The following is a 27,089-nucleotide window of genomic DNA, read 5'->3' as shown; positions in this document are numbered from 1 at the left end:
CCAACAGGAAGATGGAACAAGTGCCATCGAGTTCGTGAATTTCAGAAGTCAACAGCCCTGCAAACCACCTCCCCGCAGACAAAGATCCCCTGCCTTCAATAAAGAGAGTAAGTTTGTTTCAGTACGTTTATTGTAAAACTCAAAGCTGCAGCAGCATAATCCTTTAGAAAATGAAGCATCACCCGTGTCCGTTTTGAAAAAGCAGTGCATACTGCTAAATCCGTCAGAGCTCCTGTAACTGTTGTACAAGTCCAGGCCGCCTGGCCTTGCCTTTCTCCTCCTTTCTGCCGGGAGTACAGGCTGCTGAGTCACTCCTGCCCGGCCAGTCCGTCCTTCTCGGCCGCGCGGCCAAGGTCCCGCCTCCGGCCTTCCTGGGCGAGCAGCCGCTCCCCACACTTGTAGAGTCCTGGGCTGGGGCCAGCCTGCCCCTGCCGCCGCCGGGTCCCTCCTCGGGAGGGAGCCGCACCTCCTCGCCGCTCTCCACGCGCCCCCGCCTGCCAGTCTCCACGCCGCACTCCGGCGCCCTCGGAGGGCGCATCCACAGAGCCAGCCCCGCGCTAGGCGCCCCGGGGCGTCACCACGTCGATCAGACCAAGGATACCCGTGGGGCTGTCACTCGGGGAGGGTGATATTGGGCACCCAGTCGTTGACGCTGCGACTCTCCTCGCAGAACAGGCTGAGTTTCTCCAAGGCGGGGTCCTTCCATGCGTCCTCGTTGGGGTTCTGCGGGGAGAGCGCAGAGGTCAGCCTGGCTGGCCACTGGCCGATGACGGGGGCGGGGACGACATCGGGACGAAGGCGACACTCACCGAAATGAGGATGCAGTGCAGGTCCCCCGGCGCACCCGCCTCGTCGCCGGTACCCACGATCGCCGCCAGCCTCTGCACGTCGCCCACGCGCACGATGTCTATGTCGTTCTCACAGCAGAACGCCTGGATCAAAGTGAAGTGGATCTGCAGCGCAATGTCGCCCTCGTCCTCCTCGTCGGCAGCCAGCACGCAGAAAGTCACGTTGTCGGGGTCCCTGCGCGGGCGAGCAGGAGGTGGTGAGGTCGGGTCGGGGAGCCCGGGGTGTCCCTCGCCGCCATCTCCCCGGTCTCCCTGCCGCTCCTCCCGCCCCGCTCGCCTTGCCCGGGCCGCGTCTATACTCACACGTTAAGAACTTTGGCGGACTCGTAGACGCCGGCGGTGAGGCAACCCTGGCGTTGCGCAGACAGCAACAGCTCGTGCAGCGCTTTCCCGGCGCCCTGCATCCTGCGGACGAGCCAGCGCCGTGAGCGGGGACTAGCAGGAGGGTGCGCCGGGATCCTCAGGCCCGGGGACGCACCCCCAGCGCCCAAGTCCGGCGCGCCAGTTCAGTGCCGTACCCCCGGCCCAGCCGGCACACTCGCGCCCGGCTTCCACCCAGTGGGTTCCCACCCCAGCGGGCCCGAAGACTGACGCCCAACCAGCCGCGACCAGGGCAGGATCAGGATCCCCGAGCCCAAAGACCTCCGACGCTCGGCGCCGAGCTACCTGGCCGTGCTTTCGGGAACCGTGTCCTGGCCGCGAACTTCTTCCAGAGTCATGTTGCGATTGGCGAGCAGCAAATTATCCACAAGAGGAGAGGGCGGAGCGGACGCGAGCGAAGACAAGAAGGTCTACTGCCCAAACCGGCGCGCCTACCACCAGCTAGTTAGACTCGGCGCCGCCGCGCGCCCTTATATAGGCTGGGCCCTTGGCACAGCCAGCTGGCGCGAGCCTGCGCGCCCATTGGCCCGCGCCCGCTTTCTGATGCAAATGAGGCGGCGGCCGGAGGCTCGTGCCAGAAGGCCACGTGGGGAGGGGTGCGGGGGATGACAATGCCTCAAATCTGCCGCTTTTGTCGGGGTGTTACCAGGCAGACTGGAGCCTGCAGATTTCATCTCGCCTTTTTGTTTTTCTTAAGTCCTTAAAAGGAAAAAGTTTTAAAAAAAGAAAAAAAAAAACCTTGCTGACTAATAGTACGCTGCAATTTGTGAAACGCACCTTTGGGGAATCTAATGAATTTTTTTTTTTGCGTTTATTTTTGTTGCTACCTTTCTATTTTTTCTTTACTTTAAATTTGGAGTCTATGAGACCATTGCTTTTAAACCGGAACCTAAAGTAAAAACACGCAGCGCTGGCTTTAAGCTTGCAAAAGGCCTGAGTGCAGCCCCCTCCAGCTGACACTATGGCCCAGAGCGCGAGGTTCTCCTAGCACAAACAAGGCCCCTACCCGGGCGAGCTGAAAGGTCCTAGCCAACCTCCCCGCCCGCTGCAGAGCGCTGCGGGGCGCCCGGGCGCGCGAGCAGATTGCGGCCGGCGCACGCGGCTCGTTTGCATTTCTATGGAGGGTGCATAATAGCGGAGATCTGGCGTGTGGCGGTTTGTAGGAGGGACAATCGAGGCTTTCTCTTCATAGCGACACTGTCCACCTGCCGCTGGGTGGGGTAGGAAGGGCCCGCCGCGCGTGGAGGTCGCCAGGCTGCTCGGCGCGTGGGGGTCGCGGCCGCGTGCCGCTCCTGTGCCCCTCGATGCGCGTCCCCTACACGGGCCCTGCTGAACGTTTGCATGTAATGCCGCCCACCCAGTTCTAGCACAAGTGCGGAGCAGCAGTGGGAGTTGGAAGGAACACCTGGCTGCTGCACCGTCTTCACAGCCGGGTGCGCTCCGCCCGGACCTCTAGGCTCCAGGCCCCAAGAGCTTGGGGAACGCGGCTCGGAATCCCTTTCCCGGGGCGCCATCTACAGGCCGGCCGGAAAGACCCTGACCATCTCCCTCCTCCACACTTTCCTTGAACTCTAGGGACTTGGCCTCCGGACCTCGGGTCAAGAAACGGCCCTGGTAGGGTCGGCTGAGCCCGGTCCAAGCTGCACATTAATGAAGGCAGAGTAAGGACTGCAAAACTCACCCAGGGAGGAGGTGGGGACGAAAGGAGACCCCAACCCAGTACTGACAGAGGAAGAGCCCATAATTCTTAGTCTATTTCGAAATGTTTTATTGACTTAAATATGCATATATTAAAAGCTCGTATTCCAGTAATAGAAGAATAAAACTAAACGAGAGCTTGAGAGCGTTTAATAGACATTGCTTGGCTGTGACCATTAAGGACCTATAAGCCTGCACCTTCAGACGGTTCACTCACTGAGCTTATCACTTTTGGTGTCTGCATCTCTCTGCGCTACACTGAAATGCACGGTGGGGTGCATTCCATTGCACCTCCCCCCCTTTTCTAGATGAGGCCTTTGAGACTGGACAGGACAGTTGGCGGACGGAGCGGGTTGATTCCCTGGGAGCCCAGACTGCTTCAAGACAGAGGAAATAACAGGTAAGGAGAACAACCAAGTGTGCTGGCATCTTGCGCCCCCCGGTGACCAGCTGGCAGAGGACAACCGCAAAAGCAGGCCTCTTCCTAGATGCCAAGAATTGGGTGTTTGCTCACCTAACATCCCTGAAATCCGAGGTGTCTTTTTTTTGGGGGGGGGAATATAGCTGATTTACAATGTTGTGTTACTTTCTGCTGTACAGCACAGTGAATCAGTTATTCATATACATACATCCACTATTTTTTAGACTCTTTTCCCATACAGGTCATTACAGAGTATTGAGTTCCCTGTGCTATATATACAGTAGGTCCTTATTAGTTATCTATTTTATAAATATATAGTAGTGTGTATATGTCCATCCCAATCTCCAGTTTATCCCTCCCTCCCCTTGCCCCTGGTAACCATAAGATTGTTTTCTAATCACAGGAGCCAGGCAGCACCATGTGGCATTTATTTGCTACCGTTTCCTTTCTTCCTTTGTTGGTGGTATATAAAATAATGGTGTGCCTTGATTGGATAAAATGTATTTATTTTTAAATGATTGAGACTTAGGTATTGCTCTTTTTAAAGTATTAAACATTTCTTAAAATGTGTTACTTCCAGGTCCGTGGGAAATGTTGCAAAAATGAGACTTATCTGACATCTTAGTGCTTACCCTCCCCCCCCCATTTAAACACTAGAAATCTCCCCACACACCAGCCTCAGCCCCTTCTCCCAGAGGAAGGCCACTGAGGAGCCGGGACAGGAGACAGCATTTCCAGTTGGCACTGAGCCAACCTGGAGGAAGAGGGCTGATTGACAACCCCCTGAGGCTATTCAACTTCACTCACATTTTTAAGGTATTCAGTTTCAGGAAAAGTGCCTTTCTGACACAGGATATGGCTTCACATGGGTTTATCAGGTCAGTCTGAATGGCCCGAAAGCCCTCATCTCAATTAGGAAGGAAACATTTTGTCTGGAGGCTAAGTTGGTCCTCCACCAGACCCCCCACCCCACCCCACTCCTGCAGTTTAGACAAGTACAGAGGCTGTTGGGTCTGGGACAGCCCATATCCAGTTTGCTGGTCGGACTATAGGAGAGGGATGGGCAAAGCTGGCACCCCAGTCCAGGTACCTTCAGAAGCCCTCCTGGCCCACCCTGAGATAGAAGACAATTGATGATAGCAAATGCCCACCTGTCCCCCTCTGTTGCCACCACGCCCCCAAACTGCATTCAACGCATGTGTCAGCCTGCTGCAGGCCCCAGCCCTAGGAGCCTGTGATGTCACCCAAGCACCCCTAAATCTTCCTCTGAACCTTAATCGTGAAGGTGATGGTGACTTCATTAACAGGACATCCTCAGAGATGCTCTGTTTTAAAAGCCCTTTGGAAATGTTTAGATTTAGCTGTTTTTATGAACCCGTCTCGGTCACTCTCATGGCCTGGCTAAAATGTTGGTGGAGATCACCGTTCATTTGGGTATGGAAAGTAGTGGGTTTTAAGTAAGCAGTAAACTTATGAGACAGTCCCTCTTGCAATTTCTGAAATTATTTGCTTTTGGAACATGCGCAAGCCCTGTCATTAAATTGCAGGTTTGTTCCCTTTATGAGGACCGGCCCCACAGAGGCTGCAGGGCACAGATGGGTTGCTCAGAGATCCGTGCTGCCTGCAGGTAAGGTTCCTTTAGCCTATAGGATGTCTTAGGAAATGTCCAAGTCATTGCCCCCTTTCAAAAACCAGCAACTCTCATGTAAAATCTGGATGTCCAGCTTCTCTTGGAAAAGATGAAGATTTGGCCACCGTGTGCCTGCAGCCAACACCCCCACCACCACCACCCCGGTAACCACAAGGTGGAGGGGGGCACTGGAACCCCCAGACTGAGCACTGCTGTTCAGTTCAGCAGAGGCCCCCCCATGCCCCTGCAAAGACAGCCAGATGTTTTGTTCATGTATGTTACCTGCTCGTCCCCTTTGCATTTGCAATCTCTGAGAAGAAACTGAAGTTTGAACAGCAAAATATAGGGGCCAGGCTCTTAAAAGATGAGCTCAAATGGAGTGTGCACTGTTTGTGTCCCAGATTCTGCAGGCCGTGTCTCCGATGTTGGCCCAGGGCTGTTGGAGCGATCTGCGTTGGCCCCTTTCCACGTGGTCCAGACCTTGCTCTCACTCCCCCGACCCCCACCCCATCCAACCCCTTCTCTAGGCCTTCTTGAGTTTTAAGAAGAGTGTTAGGTTTTTTTTCCCAAAAACTCATGGATGGTGGGGTGAACAGCAATAACTCAGTGACAATACTACATTAACTCAGTGAAGAAAGCAAATCTTGGTGTGAGACACAAACCTATTGCTTAAAACCCAACAGCGTCATGGCAAATGCATCCCAAAATCTAACAGGAAAGGTACGGTGCCGCCACCCCTGCACCCACCCACTGCCACGCCCTGGTAGCGGTGCAGACCCCCCCCAACCCCAGGTGAAATTTGAGGGCTGTAGATGTGGAGGCTTCAGATGACAGCTGGGACAGCAAGCAGGAAACAGAAAAAGGGAAATCCCCTCATAGCACAAGCCGGACCTCTGTGGTCAGTCCCCGTGTGGAGAGGGCTTTCTGGAAGGAGCAGTTATTCTTGGGTGAGCAATTGCATAGCGTGCGCGAGAGTCACATTAGCTCAGTGAAATCCCTGAAATAACTGGGAGAGGGGCGATCATTCATAGATTTGGTACTTTGTCTATCATGAGTAGGAAATGATCTGCGAGACATGTCACAGCCATAGTCAGTGACACTAGCTGAGAGCCCTGACAAGCCACGTATGTGCTGTCCTTCCAGGATTAGCCATGTGCCCAAGTCTTTTGAACCTCAGTTTCGCCCCCTATGAAATGAAGATCTGCCCTTTGCCCTTCGTGAACCTCAAAGGGTGTTTCTAAAGGTCACAACTGGTCACCATTTGGCTCACATTCGGGTTTTGTTTGGTGGGCAGTGCTCTAAAACGACTCACAAATTCAGGTCTGACTTGTTTGTTTGTGTAGGTGGGAGTGGATGGCATGCACTTTCCATATCACTCTAGACATCTCCCAAATATCACATTAGGCCTGCTGACACATTTAGTCCCTGCCTGGCTCCAGTAGGCATTTGAGTTTGGGGTAAACTTTCACCAATATACAGCTAGCTGGAATGCTGTGGTCATCTTTCTGAAAACATTAACATATAGCATATTATAGATTACTAGAGCCACCGAACTTCCTAACTGAAAGCCCTCCTTTATATTCTGAAAGACAATTTAAAGTTCCTAAATACCTAGAAAGGACAGTAAGATGTTGGAGGCTGCAGTTAGCAGAACAGAACTCGAAGCCAGTTTTTGCTGCTTACTTTACTTTACTTTGACCTTAAGCAAAAAGTTAGTGAATGGTTTAAAAGTGTTCATGCTTGTCAACTCATTACATCTACTTTTCTTAAGTTCTCCTAAAGAATTGCATTCAAAAGTGTATATTAGGGACTTCCCTGGTGGTCCAGTGGTAAAGAATCCGCCTTCCGGTGCAAGGGACGTGGGTTCAATCCCTAGTCAGAGAACTAAGATCGCACATGCTGAGGGGCAACTAGCCCCTTGTGCCACAACTACTGAGCTTGCACGCCTCAACTAGAGAGCCCACGGGTGGCAAACTACAGAGCCCACACGCTCTGGAGCCCACGCGCCACAACTAGAGAAGAGAAAACCCGCACGCCACAACTAGAGAGAAACCCAAGTGCCACAACGAAGAGCCCCTGTGCCACAATGAAAAGATTCCACATGCCTCAATGAAGATCCCGTGTGCCTGCAACTAAGACCCGACGCAACCTAAATAAATAAATAAATAAATGATTTTCTTAGAAAATGTTTATTACAAGGAAATGTTTATTGCAGTATTTCTTTTAATGCTGCAACTCAGGAGCCACAATAGAGGCTGAGTGTTAATTCATGGTGTAGGCGTAGAGGAAACATTACAAGACCATAAATAAATTTTTTTGTTTGTTTTCTTTTGTGGTACGCAGGCCTCTCACTGTTGCGGCCTCTCCCGTTGCGGAGCACAGGCTCCGGACGAGCAGGCTCAGCTGCCACGGCTCACGGGCCCAGCATGATCCCACGGCATGTGGGATCTTCCCGGACCGGGGCACGAACCTGGGTCCCCTGCATCGTCAGGCGGACTCTCAACCATTGCACCACCAGGGAAGCTCTAAATAAATGTTTTGAAGAGTATTTCATGGCATGATAAAGCCTCAGATGGAACTGGGAAAAGCAAGATTCAGATCTGTGTGTTTCTGATTGTGCAAAAACATTTAGTGCACATGACTATCATTGTACAAAGAAATCAAAATAGAAATGGTGGTTATATCTCAAAGTAGTGATATTATAGATCATTTTTTTCCCTCATGATGGTTTTCTGCAATTAGATATTCTGCAATTCAGTTTTATATAATACAAATTGAAACTTCTCACGGATAATAACCTCATCAACCCAATTCTTGCTTCGGGCATTATTCTGAGCGATTTTTGACCATATGGTAACAGATCAAGAAGCCAGCCGTCTGCGGGGCTGTGCTTCTAGGGAGGGAGAGGCAAGAGCAAGACATTTGACTCCTGAGCTACTCATCTTGCCGTTTGATGCAGGTCTGTTCCCAGCTGAGTGAAAATGGTGATATTGCACTCAGAGGTTAACTCTGGAATGACTGGGATGGAGTTTCAGGCCACACACCGGAGGCACGCAGGAGGGCCCAGCAGGCAAATACCTGGGCAGGTGCCTTTCTGCAGACAAGCTGTTCACCAAGGTGTGCATCTTAGCAAGTAGCAATGGATAAAGTTCTTTCACTCCTTCTTTGGCAAAAAATTCTACTTTCCAGAAAGGAATTACAACAATAAATTAGGAAAATATTGTTTACATAATATATCAGGAATTCCAGAAGTTCAAAATATTTAAGTATTCTCAACCTATTTGGGACTCTTGTAGGTACAATTTGATTATTCGGTGTTGAATGTCATTTATTTGAAAAGAGTGGGGCAACACTTGAGTGTGTTCTTAGTAGTACTATTGATATTAAAGTTTTATTTACCAGACTTTTATAGGACTTGCTATGAGCCAGGCACTATTCCAAGCACTTTGAAAACATCATTTAAAACTCACTGTGACCCTCTTAGGGAGGTACTTTTGTCACTATTGTTGGATGAAGAATACAGTGAGGTTGAGCCAGGAAGTGACAAAGACGGACTGCAAACCCAGAGGGGCTGGCTATGGAGTTCCTGCCCGTCACCAAAAGGGGTGAGACAAAATTCTCTGTAAAACCTTTTCTAGAGCCTTTGGGGAAAACCACTTGGTCCACGAAGGATAAGGATATCATCTAATGAAAAGATTTCAAAAAAATATTTGGCTCGCCTTAGGCGCCCCTATCTGACGGTGCCTGTGGTGGATTTCATGATTGCAGGGTGCCATCTTGTGGTCAAGGAGAATATAGCTGGATGCCCTGAAAAGTAGCCTCTTTACACCTTGATCTAAAGCCTTTGTTTCTAGGGAGCCTGCAGACTCTGGTCACACACTTCTGTTAATTTGCAGAAGCAGCGGCCTCATCAATGTGCAGCCTCTGAGAAGTCAGGCAGGTCTAGAGGACGCTCCTGTAGGTTTTTCTACGAGTAGAGATGCAGGGCGTGAACATACAGAGACACACCAACAAAGGGGAAATCAGAGCCAACCACTGGGAACATTGTGTCAGCTGTAATACTCCTGCCCACTTTACAGATGGTAAAACTGAGTTTCAGGGAGACTAATGGCATGCCCAAGATCATACAGCTAATCACAGAGCTGGGATTCTGACTGCCCGGTGCCAGACCTCATGCAAACCTCCTGTTTATGCCACTGCACTGTGGGTAGAACCTGGGCTCACCGCTAGACAGCTACTCTGAGACACAGCCCATATAGCACTTAGCCATGCAGGGGGGAAGCCCAGTGACTCATACACCTGTTTTCCGTTCAAATTAAAAATGCTCTGAATCTCCCCAAGTCCTTTGGTGTTCTGAACTCCCCTCATCAGCCACATGAAGTGAAATATATGGATTATTTTTTTTTCTTACCAACTCACAGGCAAATTTAAACTTGAAGGGACCTACAAGGTACCTTTCTCCAAAATAGTGCCAAGTTTGAGCACAGACAGAACCCCACAAGACGTCCACCTCAGAAAAGGGTAGCTCCACGGGCTGGTGTGCTCTTGACTCATCCGCCTCCATCTGTGATCATACTCTTGGCAGTAATAGCAGTGCCAGCTCCTTCATCTCCAAAGGACTCAGCTCCAACCCAGACCTGCAGCATCAGCTTCCCCCAGGAGCTTATCAGCAGTGCAGAGCCTCAGGCTGTGCCCAGCCCTCCAAACTCAGAATCCTCATCTTAGTAAGATCAGGGTGATGCCTGTGGCGTGCAGGTGTGTGATGCGCTGCTGGAGACACTGGCCAAGGGTGATGGACGTGAACCAGGCCAAGAGACGGGGTGGGAGAGGGGACTTACCTGCCTTCCAGGTGGCAGGAACACCAGGAGGGCACTGTAAGGTGGACAGTGCAGCACAGGCTGAGGACAGAAAGGACAGCTAAAATCAAGGAGCCATTCCGGACTATAATAGGTTTGGGATATTTGAGGCACCCAGCAGAGGCCACAGTGGAGCCTTGGTGGACGTGGGACATCTGAACTGGATGCACAGCCTCGAGACTCATCAAAGCCATGGCCATTTGCCAAATGACCTCTGAATTGGAGAAAGGGGAAGGTGGCGAGCAGCTAGTCCCCCCTCCCAAGTCCACTCCCCCTTATTCCATGGAATAAAGTTCTGCCTTTGCAGGGGGTCTCCCGGGTGGACATTGCATTCCCCATCTCCCTTGTCACCAGACCCTGCTCTGACCAACGGAGTATGAACTTGCATGTCACTTGCTCAAACAGGAATTGCTTTCTATCAACATCAGTTTTTTCCTCCCTGGGGCTGTGGTGCAAGAGGGGAGAGGGCAGCATAAGGACAGTCCTGGGTCCCCACCTGACCATGTAGACCCAGACTGTCATTGTGGAGAGAGACATAAGCTGTGTTCGGTCGCTGTGTTTTGGAGATCTTTTTAAACTTTTTAAATTTTGATGAAACTTCAGACACAGGAAAGTTGCAAGCATAGCACAACAAAGCATTCCTGTGTATCCTTCAGCCAGTTCCCCCATGTCACTACATTTGTTTCATCCTTTTCTCTCTTCCTCAAATATACATATTTTTCTGAACCACTTGAGGGTAAGCCTCGGGCATGCTGCCTCTTCACCACTGTATATGTCAATATTTCCTACAAACAAGGATATTCTCCTGATTCCATAAACCATAGCAAAATAATCAAAACCAGAAAACTAACGTTGGCAGAGTTGAAGCTACCATCTAGTATACAGACCACAGTGCGATTTTGTCGATTGTCCCAGTGATGTCCTTTACAGCCCAGGAAGCCCAGGATCACAGCACCGTCCATTGTCATGTCTCTTCAGTCTCCTTTAGTCTGAAATAGCTCCTTAGTCTGTTTCATGACATGGATCTTATTTGATATCAAAGTCTTAAGAGTTCAGCCCCTGATGTTGCAGACTGTCCCAGGACTTGGGTTTGTCTGCTGTTCCCTCATGATTTGATTCAGGGGATGCAGGTGGCAATGTCTTGTCCTCCTCCGGACAAGTATCATTATGTGCTTTCTTCAGTCTGTTCTTATTCATGGTCCCATATTGGTGGTCGTTTGATCAAGGTGGAGTCTTCCATATTTCTGCAACATAAAGTCACCATTTTACCCTTTCCAATTCATGAGTGCTCTGCAGGGAGATGTAGGGGGTCATTCAGCAGTTTAGACAGCACAGTAACTACTGCAAATGCAGAGACTCTGCTGACTCAGCAGCAAATCCAGGCTCCTTGGTCTGAGGACAGTTATTAGGAATCTTATACATTCACATCCCTCCCTTGGTATTTTGGATAGGCAGGAAATTTTTCCTAGTTTCCCTGGACTCCCATTAAACTTTAATATTAATTTTTTAATAGCCCAGAAGGGAGCCTGGGTGGTGTATTTCCATTTTGCCAGAGAAGTCCACAGCAGGACAGGCATAGTTTCTGGACAAGAGGACTGAGAGCTGCTCTATCCCTTAGGATGCTTTCAGCCTCCACAACAGGTGATGCAACCCCGAGGGACTGAACGGGGCTGCCCTGCCCAGCTGCTCCCTTTGTCCTGAAACCCCATAGGGACTGACCCCTCTTTTCCAACAGTCCCACCTGGAGACTCAGCCCCAGTGGGAGCAACGTTCATGCTGGCCCAGGAAGCGAGGACAAACGAGGAAGAGGCCGGCAATGTTACCGTATCAGGTGGCTAAAGACCAAACGCTGGCTCAGGGCCCAGGCTTCAGCCCCTGCTCCCCCACCATCCCCTCCCCACTCAGCTCCAGCAGCCTCTGCTGTTCCCCAACTCTCAGCACATTTTGAGGTCACCTCTGCTCCTGCTGTCCCCACCTCTCCCCTCCCACACCTCTCAGTGAGGCCTGGCACAGGCCAAGTCAGGACACTCTGCCCCAGGGGGAGGGGGTGTCCTGGCCTCTCTCCTTCCCTGATGGTAATGCCTCCATCATGACGATGATGTGCTTGGCCTTTGACCTTCACATGTCCCTGGATCACATCCCACACCTAGGCATCTCCTCCTGCAAAGCACACCTAGGCATCTCCTCCTGCAAAGCCATCCAGCCCAAGTCCTGGCTAGAAGGGAAAATCTAGTGTCCTGATCACCCTGGGGCACCCACACACACATGCCTTCCAGGGCACAACACCAGCCTGCGTGACCATGTGTGCCCGACATGACTGTGTGTGTGTGTGTGTGTGTGTGTGTGTGAGAGAGAGAGAGAGAGAGAGAGAAAGAGAGAGACAGAGACAGAGACAGAGAGACAGAGATGATGCTTGCAACACAAAGCACATCAGCCCACCAGGAGGCTAGGCCACCCGCACTCAGTGCTCCGCCAAGCAGTCTGCAGGACACTGTTGTCTTCTGAAGTGCAGCCCCATTTGCAACCCCCAATAACCCAGAAACCCTGGGGGTGGGTGCAGAGAAGGCCCCGTCCAGCAGCTGGGTGAGAGCAAGCCTCTGAGAAAGTTCGACTGTCCACCACATGGCTGCTGCCCTCCCCAGTGCTCAGAAGCCAGTGTGGTCCAGGGCGCTGGTCAGTTCAGAGCCCGGAGGCCCTCCCTGTTTCCAGGGCGGGGGAGCACGGGCCCCTGAGTCCCACTGCCGACAGAGTCTCCACGGGCTGAACTCTGCAGGGTCAGAAAGCATTTCCTAAGGAAGATCCATGTGTCCCAGAACAATCCTTACTGGTCCTCCCCAGAGGCCAGCTCTGCTTTAACCCAGAGGACAGGAGCAGGCAGGCAGTCCTGCCCATCTTGGCCATAATCATTAGTTGAGCACGTACTACGCTCAAGGCAGTGAGCTGGGGCTGGGGTTGGGCAGGACACGGGCTCTGACTGCAGGAAGTCCACGTCCAGCACCCCGATCCCTGCTGATCATCACCGCCTCCCTCTTCTTGCAACCCCTGACAGGAGCTCCCCAAAAGTCAAGGAGGCAGGCATGCAAGGGGGTAAGGAAGAGGCTGAAAGAGGCACAGGTGTCAGGTGAGGGACAGTCCACACTGCTCTCGCAAGCACAAACTCACAAAGTTGGATTCAACCTGGCAGGTCAAGGAGGGGACATGTGAACGGGGCGGGGGGTGGGGTGGGGGGAGGGGTTCTGCCACACCCAGGGGAAAGATAAAGCTCTGGATCAACTTCTCAAACTAATGCCTGATGGAACCCTCCCCGGGTAGAAGGGATGGTGGCAAGAGACATGCTCCATTTTTTTTTTTTTTTTTTTTGCGGTACGCAGGCCTCTCTCTGTTGTGGCCTCTCCGATTGTGGAGCACAGGCTCCGGACGCGCAGGCTCAGCGGCCATGGCTCACGGGCCCAGCCGCTCTGCGGCATGTGGGATCCTCCCGGACCGGGGCACGAACCCGTGTCCCCTGCATCGGCAGGCAGACTCTCAACCACTGCGCCACCAGGGAAGCCCCCACAGACATATTTGAACTCACCAAGGCAGGGACAGAAATAAAGGCAGGGGGAACACAGTGGGCCCAGCCACAACCTGCCCAGAGACCTCCATGACCACCGCCTTCAGCTTAGACTGGGTGGCTCCAAGCCTCAAGTCCAGCTAGCACATGGAGCCTCCCAGGTGGTGACACTGCCACCCAAGCAGGACTTAGGATGCAGAAACCGAACAGCCTAGATGTCTGGGAATGGCAGAAAAGATAAATTTAAAATTGCACATTCCAGGTCATTTTTGTGAAAGCAGGGCAGCGCTCCAGAAACAGGTGAGCAGTTCTCACCACGAGTGAACCTCGCATTCAAGGCTCCGGCCTCTGTGTGTGCTTAATTCGAGACCCTGCCCCAGTAGCAAGGTCCTCTGGCCCCTGAGGGGCCAGCCAGGGGCACAGCCTCCATTCCACCTGTGAACCATGGGCAGAACGGGTGGGTTGGCAGCAGGGTCCCCAGACCCCCCTCCCCTGTAGGGGAACACCTGGACCTTGGATTTTGTCCGCTGTGAATGGCATCACAGAATGTGTGCAACTGGACTAATTCCTGTAAAGTGACAATGTTGATAGCATTCACATCACATCCTCTTAAACGTTTGCAGTTGTTCACCTGAATCCAACTGGAATAGACTTTCCCTGAGTCAAGAAGGTCCTTCTGTGATGACATTTCCTTTCTTTATGTCATTCACAGCAGCAATAATAGAAATAATGATGTCAGTTGAGCACTTACATATCAGGTGCCGTGCTGACCGTTTTACATTCATACTCTCACTTAATATTGATAACAGTCCAGTAAGGTAGCACTCCTATCATTACCATGCCAATCAATGGGGAAACTGAGGCTCATGGTGTTATGTAATGTGCCCAGGGCCCCAGCAAGTAGTCAGGACTGAGCCCTGGCTTCTGACCCCAGAGCCCACCTCCCTTCTTCTTTTTTTTAAATTGAAGTATAATTGACATATAACACTGTGTAAATTTGAGGTGTACAATGTGTTGGTTTGATACATTTGTATGTTGCGATATGATTACTATAGTATCATTGGTTACCACCTCCATCTTTTCACATAATTATCATCTTCTTTTGTGTGTTGAGAACAGTCAGGATCTGGTCTCTTAGCAACTTTGATGTTTAAAAAAAAAAAAAGCCCACACTCCTACTTATCTTGGAGTATTGCCAGACTCTTAAAGTTGGAAGAACTCTTGTTTGAACGCATAATCAGAAGTGAGAGAAGCTGGGTGATCATTTGTTCATTCATCAAATAGTGTGAGAAGCTGGTTAGACATGTGTCAGTAAGAGGAAGGGCCACGGTGCTGTCATGAGCAGATCTAACACCACGGCGCTTGGGGATGGGGAGTTCATTTCTCTCTCAGATGAGTTCTGAGGTGAGCAGGCCAGTGGGACCAGGTTAGTCCTGGGTCATTTTCCACCATCCCCTGCAGCAGTAGTATCCAAAGTGGCTGGTCTGAAACTAGATAAGAAACTTGCACCAGACATGAATCGACATGGTGCTTCCTTCATCGAGAAAGTCCTGTTTACAAAGAAAGCATTACCTGAACTAAACAATGTACTTGGCAATGCAGTTGCTCTGCATTCTTGCACTAGCTCCATCTCTCCTCGTGGGTGTAGCAGTTACAGACTAGTCCAAGGAGCGTACTTTGTGTGGACCCCACGGCACCCCTGTCCACCTGGGATTGCCACACCCTCTGCCCAAGCTCACAGGTCACTTCTGCTCCTGCATTCTGTGGCTGCAAACTTAGACATGTGTCACAGCTCACTGCAAGGCTGTGAAAGATGAGCCATGTGTTGGATCGAAAGAAGTCACCTGGCCCCATGGACCTGTGTCCAGGAGGAGAAAAGTCCTGAGGATCCCTGTGTCTCTTACCTGTTCCTTTCTGCATGTTGGCGTATGGCTCCCCACTGCAGATGGGTGTGGAGGACATTTCTGTTCTACTTTCCTTCTAGTCACCTAGGAAGACCACACTTCCTGCTACCTTGAAGTTAGGACCCTAAATCCAATGGCTGGTGTCCTTGGAAGAAGAGGGCACTTTGGACACGACCGCACAGAGGAAGAGCCCACATAAAAACAGAGGAGAGATTGGAGTGATGCAAGCCAAGGAACACCAAGGCCTGCGGGAGCACCAGAGCCTGGAAGAGATTCCGTGCTGAGCCCCTAGAAGGAAGCAGACCCACCAACACCCTGATTTCAGACACTGGCCTCTGGAACCTGAGAGAATAGATTCTTGTTGTTTAAGCAGCCCAGTCCGTGGTACTTTCTTACAGCAGCCCCTGTAAACTCGTACAATCCCTAAAGGACCTTGTGGTGGTTTTAAAACATGTCCAAAAATTCTAGACATGACTTCCAACAAAAGATGGAGCCCATTCTCCTCAGCTCAAGCATGTGACTTGCATCTGAGGAACAGAACATGGTAGAAGAGATGCCACGTGTCTTCTGAGGTCAGGGCATAATAGGTGTCCCTAGGGCCCCAGCTCTGAGGAGGCCCACACCACAAGGGGAGGCCACACATCCTGGCCAACAGTGCCAGCAGAAGTCCCAGCCAAAAGCCAGCGTCAGCCTCCAGATGTGGGAGTAGGGAATCGGAGATGACCAAGCCACAGTGGCCGTCACCCCCTGAGGAACCCTGAGAGGACGCACCCACTTGGCCAAGGAGCCCCAGCCCACAGGGGTGGTGAGCAAAGCATTGCTGTTGCTCCACAGCACTCGGCTTGGGGATATTTTTTATACGGCAGTGAAGAACGGAAGCAAGGGACACACCACGGAGAAGAGAACAGGAAAGACCATAGAATTATGGTCTTTATCGTAACAGGTGCACGGGGGAAACTACAGGACAAGCGGAAGAGCCCTGACTGGAGAGGAGATTTCTGCACAGTGTGCAGAAACACAATCGAAAGACAGATCCCAATTCTCAGAAACCCTACCACCTAAATCCAAGAGAAGGAAATGCTCTCCTAGTGGCCCCAGTAACATGGATGCCTCCTCTCTCACAAGGAGCCAGGAGTAAGAAAGAGCCTCCCAGGTGTCCCCACCTCCATCATGCCAAGGCCAGACTGGCCCAGGAGACAAGGCGTGTCTGCCCCACAAAGCATGTATCAGGTGTGCGCTGTGTGCTTCCAGAGCAGAATGAGGGCGTCCAGGCACAAAGCACAGCACAGTGTGCTGGGTGATTTGTAGCCCAACTGTCCTGGTGGCTAACTCCTCCATGGACAGAATATCCTATGAAGGTCTGCAGCTGGCCTGGGGCCCAGGGACATTTAAGCATAGACAGTAAAAGGCTGAGACACATACACTTATTTATTTGTCTCCAGAAATACTTTGTGGCAGCTTACAAATAAACACACAATTCTGTGCTGCAAGATGAAACATAACTACAGTGAGAAATTTGAGGCAAAAGAAAGCAAAGAAAGACTGGTAGGTGGCGGCAGTGGCAGCCCAGTGCCAAAGGACAGAAACAGGCCCAGAGAAAGATCCAGGTAGCATCTCCTGTATGCTTAAGTGCCAAACATGACATCTCACCAGAAGCACAGAGACAGAGAGACAGTGAGAGAAAGAACAACACAGACAGACTCTCCAAGAAAACCAGCCCTAAACCTCGACCAACCTATTGCCCCAGGATCTCAGAAATCCATTCAAGGTAAGTCCTACTGAACAGGGATTATCCCCCTGAGACAGGCCAGCTTGAAAGATGGATTTGATTCCACCTGGATTCCAGAGTGTTAGGGAGACTTTAGCAACATGTCTCAGCCTTGCTACACTCTTTTAAGTGAGATGAATTTCTCGTAACTTTTTCCAGAAAATGAGTCAACATGGAGTCCTGATTTTCAGGCAGTGTGGTATGGAATCCCAAATGCTTAAAGTAAATGTCATACAAAAAACAGTTTAATGGAGAAGCAAAATGACAGCCATACTTCTTACCACCCTGAGCTGGAGGTGTCCCTTAAAACAGTGTTCCCCAAACCTTTCTGGCACCAGAGACTGGTTTCGTGGAAGACAATTTTTCCACGGACCCGGGGGTAGGGGGATGATTTCAGGATGATTCAAGTGCATTACATTTATTATGCACTTTATTTCTATTATTATTACATTGTAATATATAATGAAATAATTATACAACTCACCATACTGCTGACAGGAAGCAGAGCTCAGGCAGTAATGCAAGCAATGGGGAGCGACTGCAAATACAGATGAAGCTTGGCTCACTCACCCACCCCTTATCTCCTGCTGTGCAGCCCGGTTCCGGTACCGGTCCGTGGCCAGGGGTTGGGGACCCCTGCCTAAAAACATCCTTCGGTTCTCAAGTAACAATCACCAGGATTAATGTTAAATGGGTCCAGATCCATCTTATTCCAGATCAAATTCATGTCAGGTGTCCAGGAAATGGCCATGATTTCAATTGTTATTGTAAAGAGCATTATTTAAAAATCAATGTACTCCATTTAAAAAGCATCTTCTGTCCACTCTCGCCACTTTTCTTCAACATTGGAGGTTGTTCGATTTTCTGGGGCTGCGGTAACAAATTACAGCAAACTCAGTGCCTTAAAACCACATATATATTTTTTACTATTTATATATTTATTTTTTATTTATTTATTTTGGCTGCGCCAGATCTTAGTTGAGGCATGCGGACTCTTAGTTGCGGGATGCATGAGGGATCTAGCTCCCTGAACAGGGATCGAACACGGGCACCCTGCATTAGGAGAGTGGAATCTTACCCACATTTAGTTTTTAACTTTTTATTTTATATTGGAGTATAGTTGATTAACAATGTTGTGATAGTTTCAGGTGTACAGCAAAGTGATTCAGTTATACATATACATGTATCTATTCTTTTTCAAATTATTTTCCCATTTAGGTCATTACATAATATTGAGCAGAGTTCCCTGTGCTATACAGTAGGTCCTCCTTGTTGGTTATCCATTTTATTTTATATTTTTAAATATTTATTTATTTGCCTGTGCTGAGTCTTAGTTACGGCATGCTGGATCTTTAGTTGCAGTACATGGGATCTTTAGTTGTGGTACATGGGATCTTTAGTTGTGGCATGTGGGATCTGTTCCCTGACTGGGGATTGAACCCAGGCCCCCTGCATTGAGAGTGCAGAGTCTTAATCATTGGACCACCAGGGAAGTCCCTGGTTATCCACTCTAAATACAGCAGTGTGTACATGTCAATCCAAAACTCCCTAACTATCCCTTCCCCTGACCCTTCCCCCCTGCTGGTAACCATAAGTTCATTCTCTAAGTCTGTGAGTCTGTTTCTGTTTTGTAAATAAGTTAATTTTTATCATTTCTTTTTAGATCCCACATATAAGCCATATCATATGATATTTCTCTTTCTCTGTCTGACTTACTTCACTCAGTATGACAATCTCTAGGTCCATCTATGTTGCTGCAAATGGCATTATTTCATTCTTTTAATATTTATTATCTTACAGTTCTGTAGAGTAGAAGTCTGACACAGATCTCACTGGGCTGAAATCAAGGTGTGGGCAGGGCTGGCTCCTTCTGGAGACTCTTGGGGAGAATCATTTCCTTGCCTTTTCCATCTTCTAGAAGCTGCCCACATTCCTCAGCTCACCGCCCCTTCCTCCATCTTCAAAGCCAGCAACTGTGGCCCAGTCCCTCTCACCCCATCACTCTGACCTCCTCCTTGCCAATTTCTTCCCTTATCAGGACGCTTGTGGTTACACTGGGTCCACCTGTATAATCCAGAATAATCTTTTGAAGTCACTGGTTAGCAACCTCAATTCCATCCACAAACTTAATTGCCCTAGGTCATGTCAGCTAATTCATTCACAGATTTAAGGATTAGAACGTGGACATTCTAATGCCATGATTCTGCCTACCACAGAGGTCCTTGAGAGAAAACTAAATAAAAGGCATATAGATTGGAAAGGAAGAAATAAAACCAGCTTTGTCCACAAAGACATGAGACTCTGTGTAGAGAAATCTAAGGAATCTACAAAAAAGCTGCTAAAACTAACACATGAGTGTAATGAGGTTGTAGGATACCAGGTCAATATACAAAAATCCATTGTATTCATATATACTAGAAGTACAATGTATTGGAAATTTTTGTATGCTAGAAATACAATGAAAAATTGGAAAATTAAAAAATTTTAAATCCCATTTACAATGATATCAAAGAATATGAAATACTTATTTCATATAAGTGTTTATATAAATTTATTTAAGTTTATTATTAAATTAAAAGATGCACAAACTATAAAACAAATCTGAGAAAAATTAAAGAAAATTCAAATAAATGGAGAGATATATCATGCTCATGACTTGCTATTGTTATGCTGTCAAGTCTCCCCAAATTGATGGATAGATTTGGTGCAATCCCAAGCAAAATCTCAGGAGCCTTTTTTGTAGAAATTGAGCTAATTATAAAATGTATGTGAAAATGAGAAGGACCTAGAATGGCCAACCCAATTTTGAAAAAGAAGAGCAGGGTTTAGGACTCAACACTCTTGATTTTAAGACGTACTAGAAATGAACAATTACCCAGACAGCATGGTAATAAGGTCTACGGGAAATAAACATATAGATCAATAGAAAAAAAAATAGTTCAGAAATGGACCCACTCATACAAGGTCAATTAATTTTTGGCAAAGGTGCCAAGGCAATTCAATGGAAAAACTATAATCTTTTCAACAAAAGGTGCTAAAACAATTGGCTATCCCCGTGTAAAAACAAAACAAAACGATTAAACTCAACCCCTACTTCACACTATATAGAAAGACTAATTTGAAATGACTCATAGATCTAAATGTAAAAGCTAAAACTATGAAACTTTTAGAAGAAAACAGAAGAAAATCTTGGTCTCCTGGGTTTAGGCAAAGATTTCTTAAATTGGACCCCTGAAGCATGAACCATATATTTTAAAACTTAGTAAAATAGACTTCAAAATTGAGAATGTTTGCTCTTCAAAAGATACCATTAAGCTAAATGAAAAGGCAAGCCATAGACTATGAGAAAATATTTACAAAACATATAAAAGATTTCTACCCAGAATATATGAAAAACTGTTACAATTCAATAATAAAGGAGATAACCCACTTTTTTAAAAGGGCCCAAACAATTTGGACAGTTCACCTAAGAGTATCAGATGGCCAAGAAGCCCATGAAAAGATGATCAACAACCTTAGACATTAGGGAAATGTGAAGTAAAACCACAATGAAATATAACTATACACCCAGCAGAATTTTAAAGCCTGATGATGCCAAGTGTTGGTGAAGATGTGGAGAGAGAGACTGGAACACTCATGCACTGCTGGGGGGAATGTAAAATGGTACAGCCACTTTGGAAAAACCATTTGGAAGCAGCATCTTATCAAATTAAACATACATGAATTATCTGACTCAGCAATTCCTCTGCTATGTATTCATTAGAGAAAGGTGAAAGTATATGTCAACACAAAGACTTGTACGTGAAAGTTTATAGCCGTTTTATTCATAATATCCAAAAGCTAAAAACAACCCAAATGCTCATCAAATGGTGAATGGATAAATAAATTGCCATATATCCGTACAATGAAATGCTATTCTCCAATATAAAGGAACAAATTACAGAATCACTTGACAACATGGATGAACCCTAAAAGCACGATGCTACAGAAAAGAGGCCAGACACAACAGATCACACATTGCGTGCGTGAAACTACAGAAAAGGCAACCACTGACAAAAGCAGATCAGTGGTTTCCAGGGGCTGGTCAGGGAAGAGGGCTGTCTACAAAAACGTATGAGGGAACTTATCAGGGTAATGGAAATGTTCTAAATATCAACTGTGGGGTGGTTACAAGACTCTTTGTATTTGTTAGAACTCCGGGTTGTGGACTGGATTGTAGACTGGATTGTGTGTAAATTATACCTCCCATAAAACTGACCAAATAAAGGGGGGGGAAAGGTTTAAAAAATATTCTTAATTTAGGGTCAGTTTGGAGAAAGTTGAAAGGACACTCATTTGAGGATCATATTAAATTCAAAGGTTTAAACTTTAACAACAAATCAGTAATGTTAGGGCATCAGAAAAATTGGGGGCACAGCACCATCTAATGGTAGAATTGTGCATTTAAAATATAATCTGTTGAAAGATGTTAATGTTATACGTTGACATGAAAAGGTTCTAATTTAAAATGTTTCACTTAATGCCCCAAAGTAAATTTAATACCATTTAACATCTACTAGTAGTAAAAAGTTGAGAAATCTAAAAATCTAATTTTGAGCGGCAACCGGTAACATACTTCAAAGACATTCTCATTTTAGTTAGAAGCAAAACAAAATTGCCTGTTATCACTATTATTTAACATTTTTCTGGAAGTTTCAGCCGATGCAGAAGATTAAAAAATAAAACAGGAACAAGACATACAATTATATAAAAGGAGACAATAAAAGTATTATAATTAGAAGATAATGGAGTAATGTACTGAAAACTAAGAGAATCATCTTAAAATTCTTATAATGTATGAAGTGATAATATATAAGAATAAAGAATAAAAATTAATATCTTTTCTATAACACAACAATCACAGAATATAATTTATAATGGAGAATGATTCCATTAATAGTAGCAGAAGTAACAGCAACAAAAATAGAGAAAATACCTATAGATAATCCTAAAAGAAGTGTATAGTGCCTAAGGAAGAAAACTATCAATATTTACAGAATAGAATACAAAAACTGTTTGTATGGTGAGACATATATTATTTCTTGATGGAGAAACTTAGTAGAATATATATGTCCCTTCTCTTCAATTTATCTTATATGTTTTATAGGACTTCAGTCTAAATCATCACCATATTATTTTTGGAATTTGTTCACATAGTTAAAGTTAATCCAAATACTACATATATACATATCCACAAACAACGGACCACAGTGTATTGCATGTTTTTTTTCTTTGCATATTTGGCATCATATGGAATGCAACTTTTTGCAACTTGCTGTCCTGAGCACCTAATTACCACTTTGAGATACATTTATGTCATTGTATGTGGTGTTCTATCACAGGCATGTACCCCAGTTTATTCATGCTACTGTGGGTGGACATTTATATTTACATGCACATGTGCACACATCTGAGAGCAGATTTGCCAGGTCACAGGCATGTGCCCATTTAGCCTCAGAGAGATGAGGAACTGCTCTCCAAAGGGGTAGTGTCCTCCCACCCCCAGCCAGAGAATTATCTCCTCTTTAAAGTCTAGATATGCTCTATGGACTGAATTGTGTCTCCCAAAATTCATATGTTTGAAGCCCAATGGGATGGTTTTGTAGGTGGAGCCTTTTGGAGGTGATTAGGTTTAGGTGATGTAATGAGGATGGAGTCCCATGATGGGATTAGTGTCCTTATAAGAAGAAACACCAGACAGCTTGCTTCCTCTCTCCTTTCCATGTGAGGACACAACGAGAAGGCAGCCATCTGCAGCCTGGGAGAGGGCTCTCACCAAGAACTGAATCTGCCAACACCTTGATCTCAGACTTCCAGCATCCAGGACTGTAAGACAGTTAGTTTCTGTTGTTTAAGCCACTCAGTATTTCTTTATGGCAGCCTGAGAAGACTAATACAATATATCTCAGCTATGTAACTATGCATTTTGTTGGTAACGACTAAAGTATTACTGCTTTAATTAATAAATTTTCCCAAAAATTGTTTTCTTATTTCAGTCAGATACATAGTTTGCAAAATGTTGATTCCATAAATTTTAGATTGCAATGACATACCCATATCAATATTATTATTTTTTAAATTCCATTAACTATATCATGTCTGAAAATGTTCAATTATTTTTAACTATGCAGTCAAAAATATTGCAGATTTTTAGGACAGGAATAAAGACACAGACGTAGAGAATGGACTTGAGGACACGAGGAGGGAGAGGGGTAAGCTGGGACGAAGTGAGAGAGTGGCATGGACATATATACACTACCAAATGTAAAATAGATAGCTAGTAGGAAACAGCTGCATAACACAAGGAGATCAGCTCGATGCTTTTCGACCACCTAGAGGGGTGGGATAGGGAGGGTGGGAGGGAGACGCAAGAGGGAGGAGATATAGGGATATATGTATATGTATAGCTGATTCACTTTTTAGTAAAGCAGAAACTAACACACCATTGTAAAGCAATTATACTCCACTAAAGATGTTAAAAGAAATATTGCAGATTTTTTATAATATTTACTAAATATTTTTCATTTGCATTATCAATATCCTTCCATAATTTTTGTCCTCGAGTATATGTCAAATGTTTTATTGTATGTAACCAATTCATAATGTGTCTTTATGTTTTTGCATTGATGACTACAAATTTTCTTTCTTTGAACCATGAACTTACCAGTACATTACTGCCAATTCTGATAAAAATGTGTTTGATAATTTCAACTTTGGTGACTTTCAAGCAACAGATGCAGCCAACATTTATGACATTAAAAACAAAAATAAGCCACTCATTTTTTTAAAATTAGCAAGCATTTCATGCCACAAAAAGATATTGTTTGTTCCACTGGAAGGTATTGCAGGCTATTACATTTTTTGTACCAATTACAAATTTATTCCAAAACCCTTCACCAGAAATATGAATCTCTTCTCAATGCATTCAGAAACATCAAGTATTCCACCAGCTGCATTTTTTTTTTCTTGGAAGGAGTCTTTCTAGGACCTTCCTCCTGCTGCTCCTCCCTCAGGGTGCTCACTCTGCAGCCTTGGTCCACAAGACCCTCAGGGCGCCTCAGGTATCAGGTCATTGTGAACATTCCTTTACCTCTCTCTTACTTCCTGGACCACCTGTTTTTCTCTTTCTTGACTTGTTCCCTCATTTTGCTGGAGCACATTCTCTAGTAGCTTCCTGAGAAAGGGTATCTGCAGAGCAAGTTCCTCAAGAACTTGCAGGACTGAAATGTCATTTTTCCATCCTCCTCCTGACTGCTTGCCCTTCTGGGTCTAGGGTCTCTGCTGGACATCATTTCCCTGCAATCTCTGGAAGGCACTCCTTCACTGCCTGTGAGCCCCCGCCATATTGTTGGGCTTGGGTCCCATCCCTCCCCCTCACTGTAAGGTGTTAGGATTGTTCTTGATCTCAGTGTTTGCGTTTTGACATTCCAAGTTTTGTGCTTTGAGGAGAGTCTTTTTTCTTCCATTTTGCAGGGCACTCAGTGAATCCTTTCAAACTGGAAACCCAAGTCCTTCTGTTCTAGGAACTTTAAGTGATTTATTTGATAAATTCCTCTCTCTTTTCTCTCACCTCCACTAGTGGGGTTCCTTTGTTCAGATGTCAGATCTCCTGGAGTACTCTTCTAATATTCTTCATTTTTCTCTCCAATCATCTTCCTAATTTTCTTTTCAAGTCTATTTTCTTGGAGATATCCCCTAGTCTCCTTCCATCACCTCCACTAAAACTCTTCGTTTCTCTGTTCATATTTTTTTAGTTTCCAAGACCTGTTTTTATGCTATGAACATTCCTTTTTGGTTTTTAACCTGCTTTGATTCCTTAGGAGCAATATCTTCCTTTATTTCTTTAAGAATACAAATCATAGGGCTTCCCTGGTGGCGCAGTGGTTGAGAGTCCGCCTGCCGATGCAGGGGACGCGGGTTCGTGCCCCGGTCCGGGAAGATCCCACATGCCGCGGAGCGGCTGAGCCCGTGAGCCATGGCCGCTGAGCCTGCGCATCCGGAGCCTGTGCTCCGCAACGGGAGAGGCCACAACAGTGAGAGGCCCGTGTACTGCAAAAAAAAAAAAAAAAGAATACAAATCATAGTTCTCAGGAAATTTTATTTTTACATTGTTTGTCTTTTCTCCCAATTTTTCCAGCCCCCACCAACACCCCCCTGTGCTCTTTCTGTTTACTTTGGTTTCTGTTTCTTTTGTTGGAAACTTTCTGTCTTCAAATGTCTGATTCATGGCCCTCTGACCTTAGAACAAGGTACAAAAACACTCACTGCAAAGTCAGGAGTAGGTGCAGGGACACTTACTTGGCTGGTGGGCTTTTTGTGACTTTCAGACACCTGGGCTATTTCATCATCTTTTTCTTGGGCTGGTGGATTTTTCTGGAGAAGGTCATGGGGTCTCCTGCCTGAAGGGTATACCTCTGGCTGCCAACGTTCTTGTACTCTTGTGGAGAAAGGGGGCAGGTGAGATGACATTTCAGTATCAACCCCCCTCAGCGATGCTTGCGTCTGAGTCCAGCCTCCCTCACCTGGTCCTCTGCAGGGAGCAAACTTTCAGACATTTCCAGAGCCAGGGAGGGCGATCAAGGAGCAGCAGGGCAGGAGAACAGGACTAGAGGATTTAAATGGCTCCCCATGCAAACTTTCTAACAACCCTGCTTCCCACTGCACCCACTTCCCCACGTCAGCGGGGTCTGATGCCTCTGATTCCTAGTCCTTTCTGCATTCCAGTGTATGAATTAGACCCGCTTCTCAGCTGGCTCCACATTGCTGAGCAAGAATTCAGCTTTCTCTGCACTTCAGTTACCCCTTGTCCATCTTATCACCAGCATCCAAGATGCAGTAACTGACATTTGCTTGCTTGTCTCTGTGTCCCTCAGGGTTACGCCTTCTGTCTAACCCTTTACAGTCTTTTCTTTTGGTCACGCCGTGCAGCTGTGGGATCCTAGTTCCCTGACCAGGGATTGAAGCCATGCCCTCAGCAGTGAAAGCGCAGAGTCCTAACCGCTGGACTGCCAGGGAATTCCCCTTTACAGTCTTTCTTAATTCTGGGGAGAAAACAGAGGTAAAAGTAAGTCCATCATCTTGTTTTCATACTTTGGATAACTTGCAGTACCTTCTCATGAAATACTTTGTTTTTCCTGAAATGAAAAGATATAGCTTGCTAATTTCAAGAAAAACAAATGACTTACTTTTGTTGTTGTGATACAGTTGTTGGATGAAATGTTACTCAAAAGTTATATGGTTAAATGTGGAAAGTGTTAAACATTTACTTTATCAGCATGGGCAGTGAGAAATCTCCCAGTTCAGAGAGACAATTTGTAACCATCGATGAGAAAACATGTAATAACATTATAAGTTACATATAATAAAGCATTTGGGAAAAGCTAATCAAATAATATTCATAAATCATATTAACCTTTAACAACCACCATCACAATTTAAAAGTTTTGCTGTGTAGTTAAAAAATAATTTGGCATTTTTAGACAATACATTTAATAAGACAAAAGATCACATTGATATGGGCATATCACTGCAATCTAAATTTATGGAATCAATTTGCTGCAGAATATATATCTGACTGAAAAAAGAAAACAATTTGGGGGAAAATATATAAATCAAAACTGTAAAATTTCAATTATAACCAATAAAACTTCAACCTTTTGGCAAAAAAAAGTCAGTTTAATAATTTACTTAAAATGTAAAATCTAAGATTTTCATGGTAAATAAATGGTTTTGTGACACTGTAAGATATCTGAAACAATATATCAAACTTTATTGTCAGTGCTCATAAAATATGGTCTCAGGGTGAAGTATTTACATCCATGTCTATTTGATCCTGTCTAGGCGGTGGAGTGCAGTATTGCAGGAAAAATATGGAGTTCCAACCAGCAGATAGAAAATACTAGGATAGTTTGATCTGACATCAGCCATAATGCTGCATTCATCTCTGAAAAATAAAATTTAAAAATACTATAAATCAACTAATTGGCTTTCA

At 46.4% G+C, this 27,089-nt stretch overlaps 1 protein-coding gene, 1 long non-coding RNA gene and 1 other non-coding gene across 3 annotated transcripts; 1 reads left to right on the top strand and 2 right to left on the bottom strand.

Moving 5' to 3' along the window:
* On the top strand, positions 1-27,000 carry LOC132523824 (uncharacterized). The gene is made up of 3 exons (XR_009541661.1): positions 1-107; positions 3,236-3,327; positions 26,939-27,000. It is a non-coding gene; the product is annotated as an uncharacterized LOC132523824 (long non-coding RNA).
* On the bottom strand, positions 113-1,680 carry GADD45G (growth arrest and DNA damage inducible gamma). The gene is made up of 4 exons (XM_060155546.1): positions 1,515-1,680; positions 1,152-1,253; positions 810-1,023; positions 113-723 (listed from the first exon to the last, which is right to left on the bottom strand). Exons 1-4 carry the CDS (start codon positions 1,565-1,567, stop codon positions 613-615), a joined length of 480 nt encoding a protein of 159 aa, XP_060011529.1. The 5' UTR covers positions 1,568-1,680; the 3' UTR covers positions 113-612.
* TRNAE-CUC (transfer RNA glutamic acid (anticodon CUC)) lies at positions 18,479-18,551 on the bottom strand. Its single transcript has one exon. It is a non-coding gene; the product is annotated as a tRNA-Glu (tRNA).
* Positions 27,001-27,089: the final 89 nt, after the last annotated feature.

The sequence above is a fragment of the Lagenorhynchus albirostris genome, chromosome 7 (genome assembly GCF_949774975.1).
Source record: "Lagenorhynchus albirostris chromosome 7, mLagAlb1.1, whole genome shotgun sequence".
Lineage (NCBI taxonomy): Eukaryota > Metazoa > Chordata > Mammalia > Artiodactyla > Delphinidae > Lagenorhynchus > Lagenorhynchus albirostris.
The sequence above is the reverse complement of the archived record's forward strand: the minus strand, read 5'-3'. Positions and strand labels throughout refer to the sequence as shown.